At 39.6% G+C, this 18830-nt stretch overlaps 1 protein-coding gene across 1 annotated transcript in view; it reads left to right on the top strand.

Moving 5' to 3' along the window:
* Positions 1-5994, top strand: part of AHR (aryl hydrocarbon receptor) — an 84763-nt gene extending 78769 nt beyond the window's left edge. Inside the window, exon 11 of the mRNA XM_084620487.1 lies at positions 2996-5994. Coding sequence (XP_084476613.1) covers positions 2996-3151 — 156 coding nt within the window. The 3' untranslated portion in view covers positions 3152-5994. The remainder of the gene's footprint in view (positions 1-2995) is intronic.
* Positions 5995-18830: the final 12836 nt, after the last annotated feature.

Genomic DNA, 18830 nt, shown 5'->3' with positions numbered 1-18830 from the left:
GGTCCCAGCCTGAGCCCAAATGTTTACATTGCAATTTTGTAGCCCCTGAGCCTCATGAACATGAGTCAGCTAACCTGGGGTCTGAGACTCAGTGCCATGGGTGTTTTTATCACAGTGTAGTCATACACTGAGCATATCTAGTCTGACCTCCTGCATAACACAGGCCATAGGAGTTCTCTGAATTAATTCCTGGTTAAATTAGAGCATGTCTTTTAGAAAAATCTTCAAACTTGATTTTAAAGTTTCTAGTGATTAAGAAGCTACCACAACCTTTGGAAAGTTCTTCCAATGGTTGTAAGACCAGTGTCCTTTTAGTAAACAGGGACTACTCCCCCTTACTAATTACTACTATATGCTCAGCAAAGTCTGCCAGACAATGCACATATTACTAAGTGATCTCACCACAAAATGGATTTAGTAAAAAACATTGAAATAATCCTGTCCTAGTGACTTAGTAGATATTTTCCATCTCTGATTTAAGATTCTGTGAATATTTCTAAAGAGAAATATTCTCAGAAGGATTTGTCACAGTCAGAAAATCAGCTAAATCCACAGCTACTGCCGGTAGTCATTAGAAACTCAAGAGTGAAAAGAGCTGTGCACACTTGCATGGCTTGTAGTATCAAGTATGTGCTATTTTAAGGCAGGCCTTAACTAATTTGGGTGCACCTCATGCCCTGTTAAATCAAGGCTAGTTTGTAAAGAGTTCATGTAATTTTTAAAGTATTTTGCTTTATTTTCCACTAATATATGGAATATTTGTGCATATAATGATTTTTTTGCATATAAATGATTAAAATAATCCAGGGGGTGAGGGGGAATGCTTTTGAAGAGAATTGTTGAAATGCAGTATGTCAAGACTAATAAAAAAAATTCAGCACTCTCACTTGATTTTGTTAGATATGGTGATGATCATCGTCAGTCATTCAAAAAAACCCAACTGCATTAAGTGGGGTACGTTCCAATTTATAAGTGAACTGAATACGCACTCACGGAAGAACCATAAAAGCTGACCACCACCACACACTCAAAAATAGGACCTTAGGTGGATTTTGAAATTGTAACATTCTTGACAAGGAAATTGGTAGTGTTGAGGTGAGGGGAAAAAATCACACTAAAAATCTGATTTTGAGAAACTTTCAAGACCTAGGTGTCTGCTCTTTCTGTCATTGGAGTCCGTGACAAAACTCCCATTAACTTCAACAAAAGTAGGATTGTGCCCATGATCTTTGTTTAACTTTCCATTTCTCTCACTAGTCCAGTGTGTTCTGTTTGCAACTGACCACAGAAATCAGGATTTATTATGATTTTATTATGCAACATGTGCAGTGTTAGTATTTACTATTAAAAAAAAGTTAGAACTGAACAAGTTTCAAGGCATACTGAAAATTTTTTATTTTAAAAAATGACCGCAGATTTGCAGTGCAGAACCAAAATATATTTATATATAGGAACCCCTATTAATATTTTTCTAAAAAAAGTCCCCCAAACAGTCTTGAGGATATAGGGGAAAATAAACTTTTAACATCTTAAATATCTATTATTTATAAAATGAAATACTTGAGTCTTGTGCCATTAAGAATGCTTTACATTCAAAAACCACTAAGCTTATTTTACTACTTCAGAAGTTTGATAATTAATTCTTCAGAACCAGTTTCAGAATTTCTGGAACGGCCAACTCCTTTTTAATTTTAGATGCCAGAAAAGTTTTCATAATCCTAAAATATTGTCTGTGATCTTTGTGTAATCTTAATTTGGGGGGAAGAACGAGAGGTGGGGGAAAAACATAAGTCCACAAACTCTGTCCTAAGCAAAAGCAGTTCTTGCCCCTGACTAGGGTAATCTTTGAGATGTATGGAAATATGAAAAATGTATTATTGGGGGACTGAGTTCTTTTCTTTTCCATAGATAGCTCTCATGGATTCACATGTCCAATTCATAAGGTGACACATAGTTGCTATCAGACACAGTATAGGATTTTTCTGTATACAGTATTAAGCTTTTAATCCTTTATTGGGTATCGCATAAAAACTTTTATTGAAAGGTATGATTGAAATATTTTACTGAGTTCAACAAAAAGAAATAGCTAGACCATTCCCTTTAGATATCAGACATACCCAGTGTGGTGATGGTTAATTTACTATTTGTATTGCAGCAGTGCCTAGAGGCCTCAATTAAGGGTCAAGATCCATCTGTGCTTGAGGTTGTACACACCTGTAGTAAAGACAATCCCTGCCTGTAGCTTATAGACTTGAGGCTTGTTGACAGGACCATGAGTTTGCCTTCTGTGCTGTGACTTCTGCTTATGTTAAACGTGACTGTTTTACTGTGTCTGTACTTCCCTCTTTACCCATCCCAACATGTTGTATCTCTCTATTGGCCCCAGCCATAATGCAAAGGGCTTGTCTACAAGCGTATTTAGTTTGCGGTAAGGTATGAATCTACTCTGCACTAGCCTACTGTGCTCTAGCTGTGGTGGGTACCATGCTGATGCACATTAACTTTTCATTAATGTGCCAGTTAGGACTAGTCCACTTTCAAAGAACTAAGATCTAGTCCTGTCTTAGGTCTGAGATAGGCATCCAGTCACGTACAGAAACTTAGGCACCTAGGGGACTTTTACAGAAAAAAATATAGTCCTCAAGTAAGTTTAGACACTTACATGGTTCGATAGCCACTTATCGTGGGTTTTGTGGATTGCAGTGGTGCCTAAATCTTGGGTTTAGGCACCTGAGTCACTTTGTGGACCTGGAGCTAGGTTAGCTGATTATGACTAGTTTCTGCCCCTATAGAAGAAGCATTTCTTTCAGGATTGTAGTGGGGTTTTGGGGGGTGGGGGCGGGTAAACACCACCAGAAGCTTAGGCAGAGAATGCAGAAAGAGTCCCTTTTTATTTTAGGATTAGGAATCTCTAATCTTCCTTGTGCATTTTACTAAATGCTTTTGAAGTTTTTTAAAGAAAGCAGTCCATAATCCTTGTAATTTTTTTTTCCAGTTCCAAAATGGTTTCGGTGAAATAAACTTACATGAAGCATATCCCTCTCAGTTAGATGTCATCAATAACACACAGACTGCTACACACCTTCAGCCGCTTCATCATCCAACAGAATCCAGACCTTTCTCAGATTTGGCATCCAATGGATTTATGTAATTCAGAGCCAATATCCCATTTGTGGTTTTTGATGGCTGTCACCTTGGCCTGTGAAGGAGAGCTTGATAAGGCTATGGACACTGGGCTTAAAAGCCCCGAATACATTTTGAGTAGTTGAGGCTGGTTGCACTATATACCAATAGGACATGTAAACCAAAACCTGACTTTTTGGGGAAGGAATAGGAACTATACTTTGACTAAAAGTGTGCATGCGCTGTTGTCAGTCAGATTGAAAATGTGATGTTGCTGCAATATGGATTATGTACTACATACATCGCGTTGTAGAACATAAGATAAGGTAAATGGTTTTATTATTTAGAAAATAAATGGGCACTTTGACGACCTACCTAGTAATGGCACAAAGGAAAATGTTTTCACGCTTGAATTATTGCCAGATTTTATTTTTTAAAAATTGAAATTTAAAAAGAATGATCTAAATTTAAGAGCATCAGAAGCACTTATTTTTTACTGCATACTAAGCTTTTTCCTTTGATTAATTGCTTGTTATTTTAGCTCCTTTTGTTTTAATTTCCAGTTCTAGCACTTTAATAGATGGATTAAAACAAGGATTTGATATGCAATTTGAGGTTTTATATAAACAAATCCATTGCATTCCTCCTTTACTGACAATCTTAAGTGCCTCACAACTTAGCTACCTTATTTCTGAAAGGAAGCTTGTTGTGGAAAACATTCACCATAAATTAGTCATCGACATTGTGTGAACTTTTAAGTAACATATACAGTGCTATTGGCTTTCTTTTTTCTATAAAGTTTTTAGCTATTGCTGTTTCGAATTAGACTCAGTTCTGAGTCTGCAGAGTTGTAACACTTATCTGGAGATGTAAATGTTTTACATTTAGTTCAAGTAAAGGGTTTTGTTGTTCTGTACTACACATCTGCTTTCTTCAGGTAAAACAGGGTAAAAACAGAGATTTTGCATGGGGGAGGATTCCTCAAGATTAGTTTCAGATTTTCAAGGCTGAAAAACATGTGCCTTATCTTGTGTTAAAACACTTGTAATGTTCTTCGGAAATAAAAGAACAAGGCTGCTCTATGCAAATACTTTCACTAGAATGGTTATCAAAAAGGATTAACTTTTAAATTATGGGGGAAGAGCTGTCTCAATAGTAAATAGTATTGAGGTTTACTTTTGTAAAAAAATGTCTTCACTGATGGTCAAAGTTCGATTGATTGCAGTTTTTAACATTGCAGGGGGGAAGGGAGGGTCTGCTATTATTAAATGTTATCCCTGATAAATTGCACTCTAAAGAAAGTGATCATTTTTTCATTTGTGAACCCACTTGAAAAGAGCTATGTGCAAAATATAAAATTGAAAAAAAAATTAGTTCAAATTAGAGATTATCCTAGTAATGAAAAAGATGTTTGTATTTTTTGTTTTCAGAAAAGCTAAAAATATTGCTTTGGGTTTTTTATTTGAGAGAATTGCTAGAATTGTAGACACCAATGTTTGGTGCAAAACAGTAGCATAATGGAAAAATACAGAAACGTGTATATGTTCAAATTATTGCATACTCTTGTGTGCTGTATTGTTCATATGTAATGTCTTTGTAAAATATTTTAAAACAGTTAATTTTAAAGTGTTACATCATATATATAAAGATGAAATGTTTACATTCGTTATGTATAAATATAAATTACAGTGTAGGCAGTTTGTTAAAAAGGAAACAAAAATAAACCACCTTCCTCCTGGTTGATGTTCATATTGTTTAATACAAGGACTATTGGAGTTTTTTAACTTGAGGAGAGAGAATATTTTGCAAAATTGTTGAAAATATGATGCGGGAGCTTTCATTCCACCATTTGTGCAATCTGCACTGAAATAACTACAAAGCTAAATACTGTGCATTAGATTTTCATCCCATTTCTTTGATTTCTTCTTTGAAACACACTCTCCAAAAGTAAAACTCATTTCCTTCTATAGTGTAATATGATCTGCTAGACAGAATATCAAATTCAGTTGTAGAATTTCAGATGCATGACTCTACCAGTTCCTTTAAATAAAGTTACCAAGGGAGAAACGGATGTCAAGGAAATAACTTGTATTAATACTCTTCATTATTCAGGAAAGCCCTAAAAAGAAATTGGCTTGGGACATGAAATTAAAATTTTAAAAGTTTCAAACTTTGTGATATCTCATGCTGAAAACAAAAAGTTTTGATTTTAATAGCATCTGGATTCACATTTTAACATTTAAATTTTTAATTTAAGGTAAGTTTTAACCAATTTCTTGCATTTCTAGTTAGTGTATCACTTTTTAAGAGAGTGAATTTGACAATCTGTTATATAAATTCTGTAAAACTGAAAGATTCAAAGGGATAATGTACATTTTTACATCAGTATAAATAAAAATGTATCTGATCAGTCTAGCTAAACCAAAACCTTCTTGTTCTATCACTAAGTGCCAAGGAAGCAGCAGTACTAGTGTACTACCTTATTATAAACATTAGTTTTGTGTTATACATAATATCAGTTTTTTTCTGTAGCTGTGCCTACAACAAACCCATGATTGACTGTGTATTAGTGAACTATTAATCTACACCAAATTACTTCAAAAGTGCACAGGAAATTTTGAATGTCTTCATTAGCCCTCCAGTTCTGTTATGATATAAGATATAACCCATTGTTAATCAGTATTATTACCCATTTTTGTACCAGTTTTCTTGGCTTGTTTTGCTTTAAGTTCTTATTTCTGATTTGCGATGCCTGCACATGCCATGCTGTACGTTTCTTGGCTTAGGGTATGTTTTTTGTAGTGTTCTTACTAACCTTCAGCAATGTTTGTAAAACATAATATATGGTAATAAAATAATCATATGAATGTAGCTGATATGTATGTTCTTTCACTACAAACAGTTCTTTGTCTATGGCAAAAGCTTTGTGATTTCACCACTGTGGACTTTGGAATTTCCAAAGTGTTAGACACAAGCACATGGAGACAATTTGGTGCTGTATATAAAAACATACATTTGAACTGTAGTTCTGTATCAGAATGACACAGAGAATGGTAACTGGCAGCTTATCAACATTTTAAATAGTCAGCAACAATTAACAGTTGTGTTGGATTAGACACCACTTGCTAACCAGATAGTCTGATACCAGGAAACCTGAGTTTGATAGGCCCAATATTTGACTTAACACTTTTGTGTTCACTTTGTTTTATAGGGCTCCATATTCTGAATGAAAAATGTGTAAACATTTCCTCTGAGGGGAAAAAAATCAGGTTTTTTTGAGTATGTACAAAGTGACAAGCAGTTATTTTAAAGTAAGAGATATGTGCATATGAGGAAAGAGTTTAATAGGAGAACTGTTGTCTTCAAAGAGATTATAAATCAGTCAGAACCTTTTAATAAATATAAAACAAAAAAAACCCTTGATCTTGTGCTCTTTTAATAAAAAAAAATACTGAATAAAGTCTGCTATAAAAGGAAAAATGCATTTATTCTTCTGGAATATGCCTTTCTTTGGTGAGTTAGAGATGGCATGACCAACTCATGAGTTTTCCATTTGTGAGTCATGTAGTCATCCTTGCCTCCTTTTAGAAAAAGTCACTTCCTTCCTCCTCACACAGAGGAGGGCTTAAGTGATACACAAGCCTTGTACTTTCCCTCTTCTGCTTCTCAGTACATAGAGGAATATGGCCCTTAGCATTAAAGGGAGTTATCAATCGCTATCAAAAAGAGAATATTCTGTCCATGCTCTGTAGTATTACAACTAGTTGAATAGTGAAAGTGATCTCAAATATTCCTGGAGTAAGGCTGTCTGACTATTTGGATGGCTGCTGAGCATTTTAAAATGTTAATAAATCTCAAATGTCTCACTAATTTTAGCACAAATGATTATTCATCCTAACATGTTCCAGTCATTGCTCTCCTTGTGCAAATTAAGGATGTCTAGTTGGCGTGAACAATTTGCAAATAACCCACAGTCTGAGTATTTTAACACAATTTTTGGCTAATTTAAAATGAATACACTCAAAGGCCATCCATCAGGTTACTAGATTTTAAGACCAAAAGACTTTCAATAAGTGGTTCTTGCATCAAGGCCATAACTTCAGGGTGAGCTAAATCATTTCTTTTAGAAAGACATCCAACCTTGATTTAAAAATTCCGTCTTAGACAAATTCAGGCTAGCAATATCTTCAGAGTCTAGTATCAGAAATCTTCACATTGTGTAACTATAGACTGATACCAAGTAAGTTCTGAACCTTTTTTTAAGTAAATCCAATAGATTGCGCTTTTTTAATCTCTTCCTGTAAATTAGGTTCTGTAAGGAAGTCATTCTTATCTCTTTTCTGAATACTTTCCAATTTGTTAACATCCTTTTTAAAGTGTGGACACAACTGGATACAGTATTGTAGTAATGGCATCAATGTTGATAACACCCTCCTACTTCTGCTTGATGTTTCTCTATTTATACATGCACGGATTGCATTTGCTTTCTTAGCCATCACATCACACTGTGTTAATGTTCAGCTGTTTGTCAGCTATGTCCTCCCTAAGTCTTCTCTGAGTTCCTGACATCCAATATAGAGCCTCCCTTCCTAGAAGTATGACCTTACATTTAATTGTATTACAATCACATGTTCTCCAAGTAAGCCCCAGCTTACCATGTGATCCAGATCACTCTGCAGAACAGCCCTGACCTTATGATTATTTTCCACTCCCCAACTTTATCAGCAATGCTTTTATATTTTCTTCCAGATCACGGATAGAGATATTCAATACCATTGGGCCAAGAACAGATCACTGTGGAGACCCCACTAAAAGCATCCTCATGAGATAGAATGCAAATCATCAAAAGAGAATATTCATCAGCCTGACCACTTATTATGTATTGACTTTGTATAGTGCAAAGTCAAATGTCTTACAGAAGTCTCTTATGTTAATGCACTTTGTCAACCAAACTCATAAGCAAAAAAACTGACATGAGTTTCAGAAGACCTATTTTCCATTAAATGATGGCAAGTGGTATCAAGTATGCTACCATCCTTTAATTCTTTACTGATTGTGTCTGTGTTAACCTTGCCATGGTTTTATCTGATATCCATGTCAAGCTAATCAGCCTGTGGTTACCTGAGTCATTCCATTTATCCTTTGTTCCAGGCACTGCAGGAAGACACACAAGATGCTAGGCTTCACTTTATTATGTAACTACTGGGAACTGTTTGGCAATAACTTGTCCAGGTACTGGTCATTTTCCCTCTTGTCATCTAGTCCTCTGAGTGGAGGGTTTCTCTCCATCTAGATGGAGCTAGGCTGTTCTCAGGGGCGGCAGATGATGGAACAAGGAGCAATGATCTCAAGTTGCAGTGGAGGAGGTCTAGGTTGGATATTAGGAAAAACTATTTCACTAGGAGGGTGGTGAAACACTGGTTACCTAGGGAGGTGGTAGAATCTCCATCCTTAGAGGTTTTTAAGGGCTGGCTTGACAAAGCCCTGGCTGGGATGATTTAGTTGGTCCTGCTTTGAGCAGGGGATTGGACTAGATCTCCTGAGGTCTCTTCCAACCCTACTCTTTTCTGATCTCTCCTGCTTTGTATAAAATACTTGTGTTCACTCGAGTGTAGACTGGAAGCTGGGTCTCCCAAGAGAGTGTACTAGCCACTCAACTATGAAGTTACTCCTCCTTAGTGCCCAATTAGTATTTAACTATTTTATACAAAGTAGAGCAGCTTCAGCAGGGGAGATTTGCAAAAGATCCAGCCCAACCTGTCTGAGATAGTCCAGTAGTTAGGGCACTGGGTTGTGGATATGAGTTCAAGTCCCTGCTTTAAAATAACTCTGGGCAGGAATTTCAACCTGACTCCCCGTGTCTAAGGTGAGTGTCCTAGCCACTGGACTGTTGGAACACGTACAAAAATTCCCAACCTGCTCTTTACTGGATGTTTTTTGTTGGGAGCCCGAGCCTGTCTGCAAGCTCGGAGCACACCTATGGGATCAGACCCACAGGCAGTGGAATGCCTTGTTTCCCAAGCATTTCAAGCAAAGCACACTGTTTTAGGCAAAATATAAAACCAGTTTATTAACTACAGAAAAATTGATTTTAAGTGGTAGGCATAAAAGGATCAAGATGCTCACCAAAGAAAATAATAAGCACCTAATCTGTATTCTAGAAACTAAACAAAATTTGAATCAAGTAATAGTCTCACCCGCTAGATATTATAGTCCTTAATGCACAGACTTCCCTCCTGAAGTCTGGACCAGTCTCCTCAGCTGATCGTCATCATCTTGGCATTGTGATTGTTTCCAGCATAGGTGGTAGAGGAGAAAGTCCCCCTTATGCTGCACTGTTTCTTATTTTATACCCTTGGCCCATGTGCCTGGCAGACACTAGCCCAGGCATGTCCTGGTGGGCTTTGCTGAGTTACAGTGAACAAGCAGCCCCTGAGTCTCAGTGATGGATCAGTTCCCATTATGTGGGGCTTGCCTACTTGAGTCTCTCAGATGATTAATGGACAGTCAACACCTATCTGGGCAGGGATCCTTGGCATGCTACTAGCAAATTTACAGCATTTTACTAAGAACCATAAAGCATAATCTCATAGCTCTATACACACTAATGCTATACATATTTGGACAGAATGGGCTTCAGCAGATCATGACCTTTCATAGGATAGCTTACATGGCAGGCTTTGTATGAAATATTACAACCGTATATGAATAATGAATATAGGGGTTGCAGGGTGCCATTCTGAGGTACAGTGTCTCACACCTTCCCAGTGGCCTTGGGATCCAGATATGAGATGTTCCAAATCCTGATGATGATTAGGTGGGGGGAGGAACTTCAACTCAGAAATGCTCTTGAACAGGAACCATTTGATCAGCTGGACCCACTTGCCCCTGCAGGGTTATCATCATCCTCACCAGATGAGGCACTCATGCCAGCCTCACCATCACTGCCTAACTACTATAGACAATTCCAGAACCTCCTGAGGAGAATCATGAATATGCTCTAGATCCCCCTCAAGGAAGCACAGCCAACCCCTCCTAAGCTACTGAATATCTTGCAGAGTGCGGGTCTTTCATACAGTGGCACTTGCAAATCAGTGAGGTCATCTTAGAATAGGTCATCATGGTTTCTCACACTCCAGCCACCTGTGCGCTCACTCTGAAAAGAGCAAAGAAAAAATACTTTGTACCAGCTAAAAGGGGTGGAATACATATTTTCCCTCCTTGCTCCAAACTCTTACATGCACATTGTCACTGAAAGAAACAAGCAGCACTAACCTAGATCTACACCCACAGACAAAGAGGCCAATGTCTAGACCTCTTTGGGGAAAAGAGCTTAACTTTGGCAAGTTTACAGTTCTGCTTAGCAAACTACAAGGCTTTGATGGTCACACATGATATTAAGATATGTTTTCTGGAATTCACCAACAAAGGGCTGCAAGAACACAGACGTCAATTCCAAGCAATCATCAAAGAAGGTAAATTGATAGCCGGCTCTGCCTTCCAGGTTTCCATCAGTGGATGCATCAAATACAGCTTCCTGCTCGATGGAAGCATCCATGGTTATGAAGCAGACCTCGTTGCTCCAATTCTCTGGATTTCCCAAAGAAATTCAATCCACCACGGAGGATCTGACTTCTGAGGGAAATAAACTTAATGAGCAAATATGAATCATTACACACCGTCAAGCACTCAAGAACACTGCTTTGCTCTCTGGATATCTTTATCTCAGCACTTACAGACAATGACTAGCTCCCCTACCATTTTGCTACCAGAGGGCTTACAGAACTCCTAGGAAATACCAAAGAATGCAGTTCAGTAAGCAAAATGTTCTCCCTTCATTCTCTTGTCATCCCCAGTCTCTCTGCAAGATGTCCTTTTGATGTGGCCTTTGAGAGCAGAAAATCAGTGCTCCTACCAAATCCACTCAGACTAGATTCCTTCACCCCCATTTGTTGGCCACTTAATTCACTCTTCCTCCGCCATATAGGATCAGACAGATGGGTGCTGGAGATAATCACTGCCAGTAACACAAAATAATTCCTGTCTATCCCTCTTCAAAAAACTCTACCCCTGTCCCTCTTCAGGGATCCTGTTAATGAGAAGATGCTCAGACAGGAATTAGAAGCCTTGCTCCCTCTGGAAGCTTCCGCAACCCAGGGGGAAAGGCTTTTACTCAAGACATTTCCTCATCCCCAAGAAAGGGGCTGGAGACTTATACTGGATCTTAGTCAACTGAACATCTTCATCCACTGCCTGAGGTTCAGAATGATCACGCTGGCCTGTTTATTCAGGGGATTATACAAAGGTGATTGGTTTACAGCTCTTGATTTGAAGGTCACTTTTTTTCTACGCAGATATCCACCCGCACTCAGGAGGTTCCTATGATTCACCATAGGCCTAGATCACTACCAGTACAGAATGCTCCCTTTCAGCCTTTTGACGGTGCTAAGAGTGTTTACAAAGGCATCATCATTCATGGAAACTCACCTGCATCATCAAGATATGTCAGTATTACCATGCCTTGATGACTGGCTGCTCACAGGGAAGTCCTCAAGAACTGCAGATAGCAACCGTATCCCAGCCATGATGGTTAGGACTCCAAGTAAACATAGAAAAGACCACTTATGCAGACTATAGACCAGAGGTGGCCAAACTGTGGCTCGCGAGCCACATGCGGCTCTTTTCCCAATAAAGTGAGGCTTGTGGAACCCCCCTAGGCACTCCCCCTGCCCCCCATTCTCAACCTACCGGACTGCATGGGAGCTTGGGACCCCTCCCTTGCAGCAGGGTGGTGGGGTAGGGGCTTCTCACCAGTGGAGAGGGAGGTCTCAGGGCTTTTGCCCAGCGGGGTGCACCTGCTGGGGGTTGGGGTTTCAGCAGGAGCAGGGCTGAAGCCCCAAGACCTCGCAGGTGCACCCCAGCTCTCAAACTTCTGAAGATTGTCGTATGCAGCTCAGTGGGTCAGTAAGTTTGGCCACACCTGCTATAGACTTCAATGGAATGACTCTGGATGCTATCAGAGCCAAAGCATACTTACTTCAAGACATGTTCCAAGCTATGAAGGATCTCATCACTCATCTTTGACTGAGCCCTCAGTTGACAGTGGGATCTTGCCTTGTCTTTCCAGGCTACATGGCTTTGTGCACTTATGTGATGCCCCTCTGTGAGATTTTGTCTGCGTTATCTGCAGATAATCTATGTGCCAAGCAAGCACAGTCTGGACAAACAGGTCTGTCTCCACCACAGCATTCTGATTTCATTCAGCTGATGGGAGAATGTGTGTGTGTGGGGGGGTCCTTCCTTCTCCCCACCCCTGCACCTTCTGTCCATGAAAAAATTGATTACATATGCCTCCCTGCATATCGGGAGCATATCTAGATGAGCACAGAACCCAAGAATATCCAAGTTGCACACAAACCACCTGAAACTGGGGGCAGTACATGAAGCCTGCAAATGGTCCCTGCCATTTATTCTGACCCTACATATTCAAATCATGTTGGACAACATGACAGCAGTTTATTATATCAACAAAGCAAACAGGGAGGGACTTACCTCTGCATAGAAGACGTCAATCTCTAGAATTGGTGCATCCATCGCCAGGTCACCATCTTAGCAGAGCCCCTTCTGGAGTTCACAGTACTCTGGCAGACAGCCCCAACAGAGCTCTCGCCATAGACTAGGAGTGGAAACTACACAATTCACAAGTCCAGATCATCCTTCAACAGTAGGGATTTCTGCCATGGGATATCTTTTTGCATCTCAAGAGAACAAGAGATGCCTGGCCTACTCCAAGCATCCAGGAGTCAAGGGCCACAAATCCAGAGTGGATATGATCATAACTGCTGACATGTGCATTTCCACCCATCCCCCTCTTACCTGAGTCCTGATGAAGATCAAACAAGACACAGTGACGGAGATCCTAGTGGCTCCATGGTGGCCAAGGCAGTTCTGGTTCATCAGCATCCCTCAGTAGTCCTTGTGCCCACACATCCCCAGCCAGTACTTCCCAGACCCAGGAAAGGGGCAAGATCCTCCATCCCAACCCAGCATCTCTCCAGCTAACAGCTTGGTGTTTGGATGGCTGATGAATCTAAGAGGTCTTGCACAGAAGCTATGCAATCCATCATTAGCAATAAGAGAAAAGATTTCACAAGAAAATGTGACACAGCAAAATGGAAAAGATTCTGTATCTGGTGCCAGAATCATCAAATGACCCCAAATTATTCTGAAATCCCTACTATTTTGGACTAACTCCTATCTCTAAAAATGTCAGGGCTATCCTTTAGCTTCTTGCAAGTACGCCTGGCAGTGCCATTCACCCTCTGGTCTTGGCCCATTCTACTACTGTGAGATTTCAGAAGGGATCTGACAGAACCTTACCTCTGATGCTGAAATCTATACCATCATGGGATCTCAATCTAGTTCTTTCAGTATTAAAAACCCTCCATTCAGGCCATTAGCCTCATGCTCCTTTGCTCCTCTATCTGTGAAGGTTGCCTTTCTGGTTGTAATCACCTTAGTCAGAAGAGTAGGTCTCATGGTGGACCCTTCCTGTGCAGTCTCCCACAAGGTTAAAGTTTCCTTGAGGTTAAACCCTAAATTTATTCTGAAGGTAATCTCAGAATGTCATCTTAACCAGCTCATCCACCTGCCTGTCTTCTATCTGAAAACCCATGCCAGCAGGACAGACAGGAAACTCCACTCTTTGGATGGCCATTGAACTTCAGCATTCTATCTGCAAAGGACAAAACCCTTCAGGAACTCTCCCAAATTATTTGTCTCTGCTGAATGCATAAGAGGAATCACAATCTCTGTACAGAGACTCTCTAAATGGAACTCAGGCTGCATCCTGCTGCAACCTCTCCCCCACAAGGTGTGAGATCCTACTTGATCAGAGCCCAGACTATGTTGGTAGCTTCACTCCGTGATGTTCCCCTTCTGGAGGGCTGTAGAGTAGCAAATTGGGGCTCTGTGGGTACCTTAGCAAGACATGACAGCCTGGTATCAGCTTCTACAGCATACACATCCTTCAGATCAATGGTTCTCCAATCCGTGGCACAGCAGGGTTCCTTTCACCCTCCTGCTCAGCGAACACTGCTTGAGAGTCGCTTCAACTGAATACACACCAATCAAACAAGAAAGAAGTTACTTACCAGGTACAGTAACAGGCATTTGAGATGTGTGGTTCCAGTATGTAGTCCATTACCTGCCCTCCTTCCCCTCTGCTTCAGATCCTCACCCTGAAGATTATTTGTGATAGAGAAGAAACTGGAGAAGCAGTCAGCACACACTGCTCTTTATACCCTTAATTTGGACACCAGGAGGAAGAAGTCTCAGGTGTGGATTAATGGACACGGCTGGTGAAAAATCTTCCAGTTCCAGGTGCATGTGCACTTCAAAAAGAATAAACATGGGACCCCACATCTCAAAGAACTCCAGTTACTGTATAAGGTAAGTAACCTCTCTTTTTAAGTGAATAGTCTTCCAATAGCTTCTTGAAGTAACTTGTTGACGAATCTCCAACAGATACTGAATTTCTCAAGGCAAGCTGGCACCTATATGATTCTTGGACTTACTTTTGGGGGACAATATTTCTATAAATTGCTTGGATTATCTATGATAAGAAAACAGAATCCACCTATTGATTTGGGATATGAACTATGTCTAACCAGAGACGAATCCGTGGTAAATGGGTTTCATACATATAAAAGGTATTAATTTTAGTTGTATGAAGTAGTAAGAGAACAGATTTTCACATTAACACTTCCATTACTTACTATCTATTTTCTTTTATAAAGAAAACTCTATAACTTTGAATTTTTCCTTCTCTGAGTCATAGTACCCCTTACTATATAAAAATCGTGTGACAAAGAATAAAATAACCCCCTGGAATTGAAATCATGAGTCAATTAATAATTTGATCTAGCAAAACCTTTGCTTCTCCATACTGTATTTTAATAGTATATTTTAGGATAAAATTACTTGGCACTCAACATACTAATTCATGCATAAAATGCCCATGTTAGCAAGCAAATTCCTGGCTAGTTGGTATTATAAACCAAATATGCTCCTTCATTTACAAATAAAATGATTGTGGTTCTGGTGGAGACTATAGCATAGCTGAAAGGTCCCACAACTGCTCTTTATACAACCCAGCATAAATTAATCTTGTTGGTGTTCAAGTGCACATTTTGCCTAGTAGCAGAAGGGGAAATTAGTTGGAAGACCTGAGAATGTTGTTGAATGGATCATTTACTTTAGACTTTTTGGGGGCATGCTCATTTGTAACCACATATCAGTTAGTGGCTTTTTGGATTTTTTAATCTGCCTAAATAGTCATTCATACCAGATGAATGTTAGTATATTTCCATTAAGGTTACATTAAAAAGAACTTTTTTGACCGTGTGGGATAGATTACATCCTGTTCTGATTTTTGTGATTCTCTTAATGGCTCAGAGCCTTGTGTATTTTTAGCTTCCAGTATTCCTAAAACACAAGTACTGTGATACTGTGCTTACTAAGCATAGCACTGCTTAAATTCTTTTTGTCATATTATTTCGGGTGAGCATTTGCAGGGTAGCTACATTTGCAGAGCAAATTCCAACAATCAAACAGTGTTTCAAGGCTTTAATCAACAAAATCTGTTAAATCTCTCCTTACAATCATGAAAATCTAAATTTTTGGTTTCACAATGAAGTATTGAGTAGAACTGCTTTATCGGATTAATTTGAATTAGCTGTATCTGTGACTGTCATGCCATTTTATATGCTCATGGTGGTTGTACTTCAGCTTCAGCCAAATATCAAGGCATTGCTTAATTTGTATTTTAGGGCAGACATCAATCAAAGTTCCCATTTGCCAGCTGCCTCACTTTGATAATTAAAGAATTATCTAAACAACTGTGTAACTGGGGAACCCCGTTACAATGCTCCAACTGTCTTATAACATGGATTTTTTTTTATTTATGCAGACCAGTCCAAACCATATTAAGGCAGCCATGTTACCTACATCAGAGATGTAAGCCAAAACCAAACCATGTTAGAATATGTTGTGATACACCCCTGTTTTAATAAGGTTGCCCAACATTATGATTTCACTGGATTTCTTAACCACATCTACCTGATTTTTAAACTGCCTTTAGACAGATCAAAGAAACTGAAATGTTACTGATGAATTATAAAATCTAGATATAGTAAAAACCTATTATGTCATCTTGCTGGGAGTGCAGAATTGCTTGTTGTTGTACTAAAGCTTTGTTCAGTAGAAGTTTAACGGTGCCAGGCAATGGGGATTCCACTACTTCGCTTGAGAGATCTGTCAACCCCTAATAGTTCTCACTGGCAGGAAGATTTCCCTGTGTTCAGGCTAAGTTTTCCCTTTCTTAATTTCTTCCCATTACCTTTCGTTATACACTGTTCATTATATCAAATGTTTCCTCTTTCTCCTGGATATTTACACCACACACTATGTAACTGTTCTCATGCCCTTCCCACTTGGCTGTTGCTTAGCCAAGCTGGGCATATTTTACTCTAAGATCTTTACTACTAGCATGCTGTGCTCTAAGTGCCCTATGTAGCTGCTGCTTGTGCAAAATGAAAGGTACCGAGGTTGTGTGAGCATAGTCCTCTTTCAACCAGGATCAGCTATCTTTTAGTTCATGCTAGGAACCTCCACATAGAGCAGTGGGAGCAGAACAGTTTAGGGTGCTCTGCAATTCACCCCCCCACCCCAGAGTCTGCACTGCAGTGCAGCATAGAGAGAGCTTTTATTTTTTCTCCTCATGTCTCAACATAATAATCTGGGTGAAGAGCTACCTTAAACGTTAATATTCCAAATACCTATTAGGTCAGAAGAAACCATATTTAATCTTCCTCATAAATAAATCCCTTCTGCCCCTTGCCCACCCATGTTTATTGTTGTTCTCTAAACTCCCCCACTTTGGCTAGGTTTTTCTGAAACTGAAAATGATATTTCAGGTACTGTCACTCCAGACAGAAGGTCTCAAGGTAGGTCTACACTTCCACTTAAGTCGATTGTAACTTACGGCTCTCCGGGGTGTGAAAAAAAAATGCTTCTGAGTGACTTAAGTTACATCAACTTAAAGTGGTGTCTACACCATGCTATGTCAGCAGAGATGCTCTCCCACCAACATAGCTTCCACCTCTCATTGAGGTGGAGTACCTATGTCTATGGGAGAGTGCTCTCCTCTCAACATAGTGTGTGGTCACCAGGCGCAGCTGCACCGATGTGGCACAGTAGTAAAGACAAGCCCTAAGTACTCATCACATTATAATAGTATCTGGATGGATAGAACCACTCCCTAGCTCCCTGTTCCAGGATATAATTCCTCATGCATGCCAGCATTGCATTGGTCTGGGTTTACTGCATATTACATTGCAAGCTCATATTTGATTTGCTCTCCAAAGCCTCTCTTTGTCCATTGCTGTCTTACAGGTGTTTCTTTTTCCAATGATTCCCCTCTGTGTAGGAACAGACATAGTAACTGCTAACTAAAGAAGAGACATCTGGCTGTGATTCCTTGAAGGGTATAAATACCAAATAAGGGAGGAATTAGCCTGGTACCAGATAATCTGGCTGGGAATATTTGGATGAAATTAAGAAAAAGGAGTAGACTAAGTATAAGGAAAATTCCCAACAGTAAAATCTGTTAGGTTGTGAAAGAGTCTGTAAAGGAGGCTCTGTCGATTAGGACATTTAAAAATAGACTGAACCATCTTGTGCTCTGGGGATGGACTAGTTGACGTAATGGGTTTCTCCCATCTTTAATTTATGATGCTATGATACATGTGCTTAGAATCCATGAATGGATCTTTCAGTCTATTGGGAAACCCATGTTCATGCAGCTCCTGAGATGTAAAGAGTGGGTGGGTGTGTGTGTGTGTGTGAGAGAGAGTGAGAGGAGAGAGAGAGACTGAAGAATTTGGATTCGCCTACCACATTTCATTTTTTGTACATTTTTCAAAAGTCAAACAAAAAAATTTAAAAGTTCACCAGCCAAATACTCTTTCCAAATCTCCCCAGAAATGTTGGAAGAAGGGGAGGGTGTTTACGCCCCAGCTGAGATCTAGTGTTTGTACTTTCAGACAGCAGAGCATGTTTGCTGCTATCATGAAGAGGGTCCATGACAGACAACCAGAGACCTTCTGTTATACCAATAAAATAAAAACCAGCAGGATCTTATTAAAGGGGAAAAGGCAAAATACCACATTTATTGTGACTACAGAAAGAATCATAGTAAGCAGTTAGTTATAGCTATAACATTCCATTCAATCTCCTATTTATTCACACATTCATTCATACACACAAGGAGGTTCTGCAAGGTTGTTATCATAGTTACAAGCCTTAGAGTTGCTCATGCCAAGCCACTGGCCAGGTGGCCTGGACATGAGTAGGGAGCAGGGCCTTGTCAGATGCTCATCTGATGCTCCTGGAAGTTGGTTTGCAGAAGCAACTACTCACCCAGCAGGGGACCAAAATGACACCACCGTATTGAAGCAGTGATGTTCAGGACAACAGGATATTGATCTCAGGAAGTTCAAGGTACTATGACAGAGCAGGGGAACCTCCCCAAGCATATCTGATCATCACAGAGACTTATTTCAGCAGGTTGCTGGATGGCATTTCTGTGTCCAAAGACACTATCCTTGGAATGGAACGTAGAGCTCCATAGGTGTTTCTACCACGAC

Source organism: Lepidochelys olivacea, assembly GCF_965140295.1.
Source record: "Lepidochelys olivacea isolate rLepOli2 genome assembly, chromosome: 2".
Taxonomy (NCBI): Eukaryota; Metazoa; Chordata; order Testudines; family Cheloniidae; genus Lepidochelys; species Lepidochelys olivacea.
The sequence above is the reverse complement of the archived record's forward strand: the minus strand, read 5'-3'. Positions and strand labels throughout refer to the sequence as shown.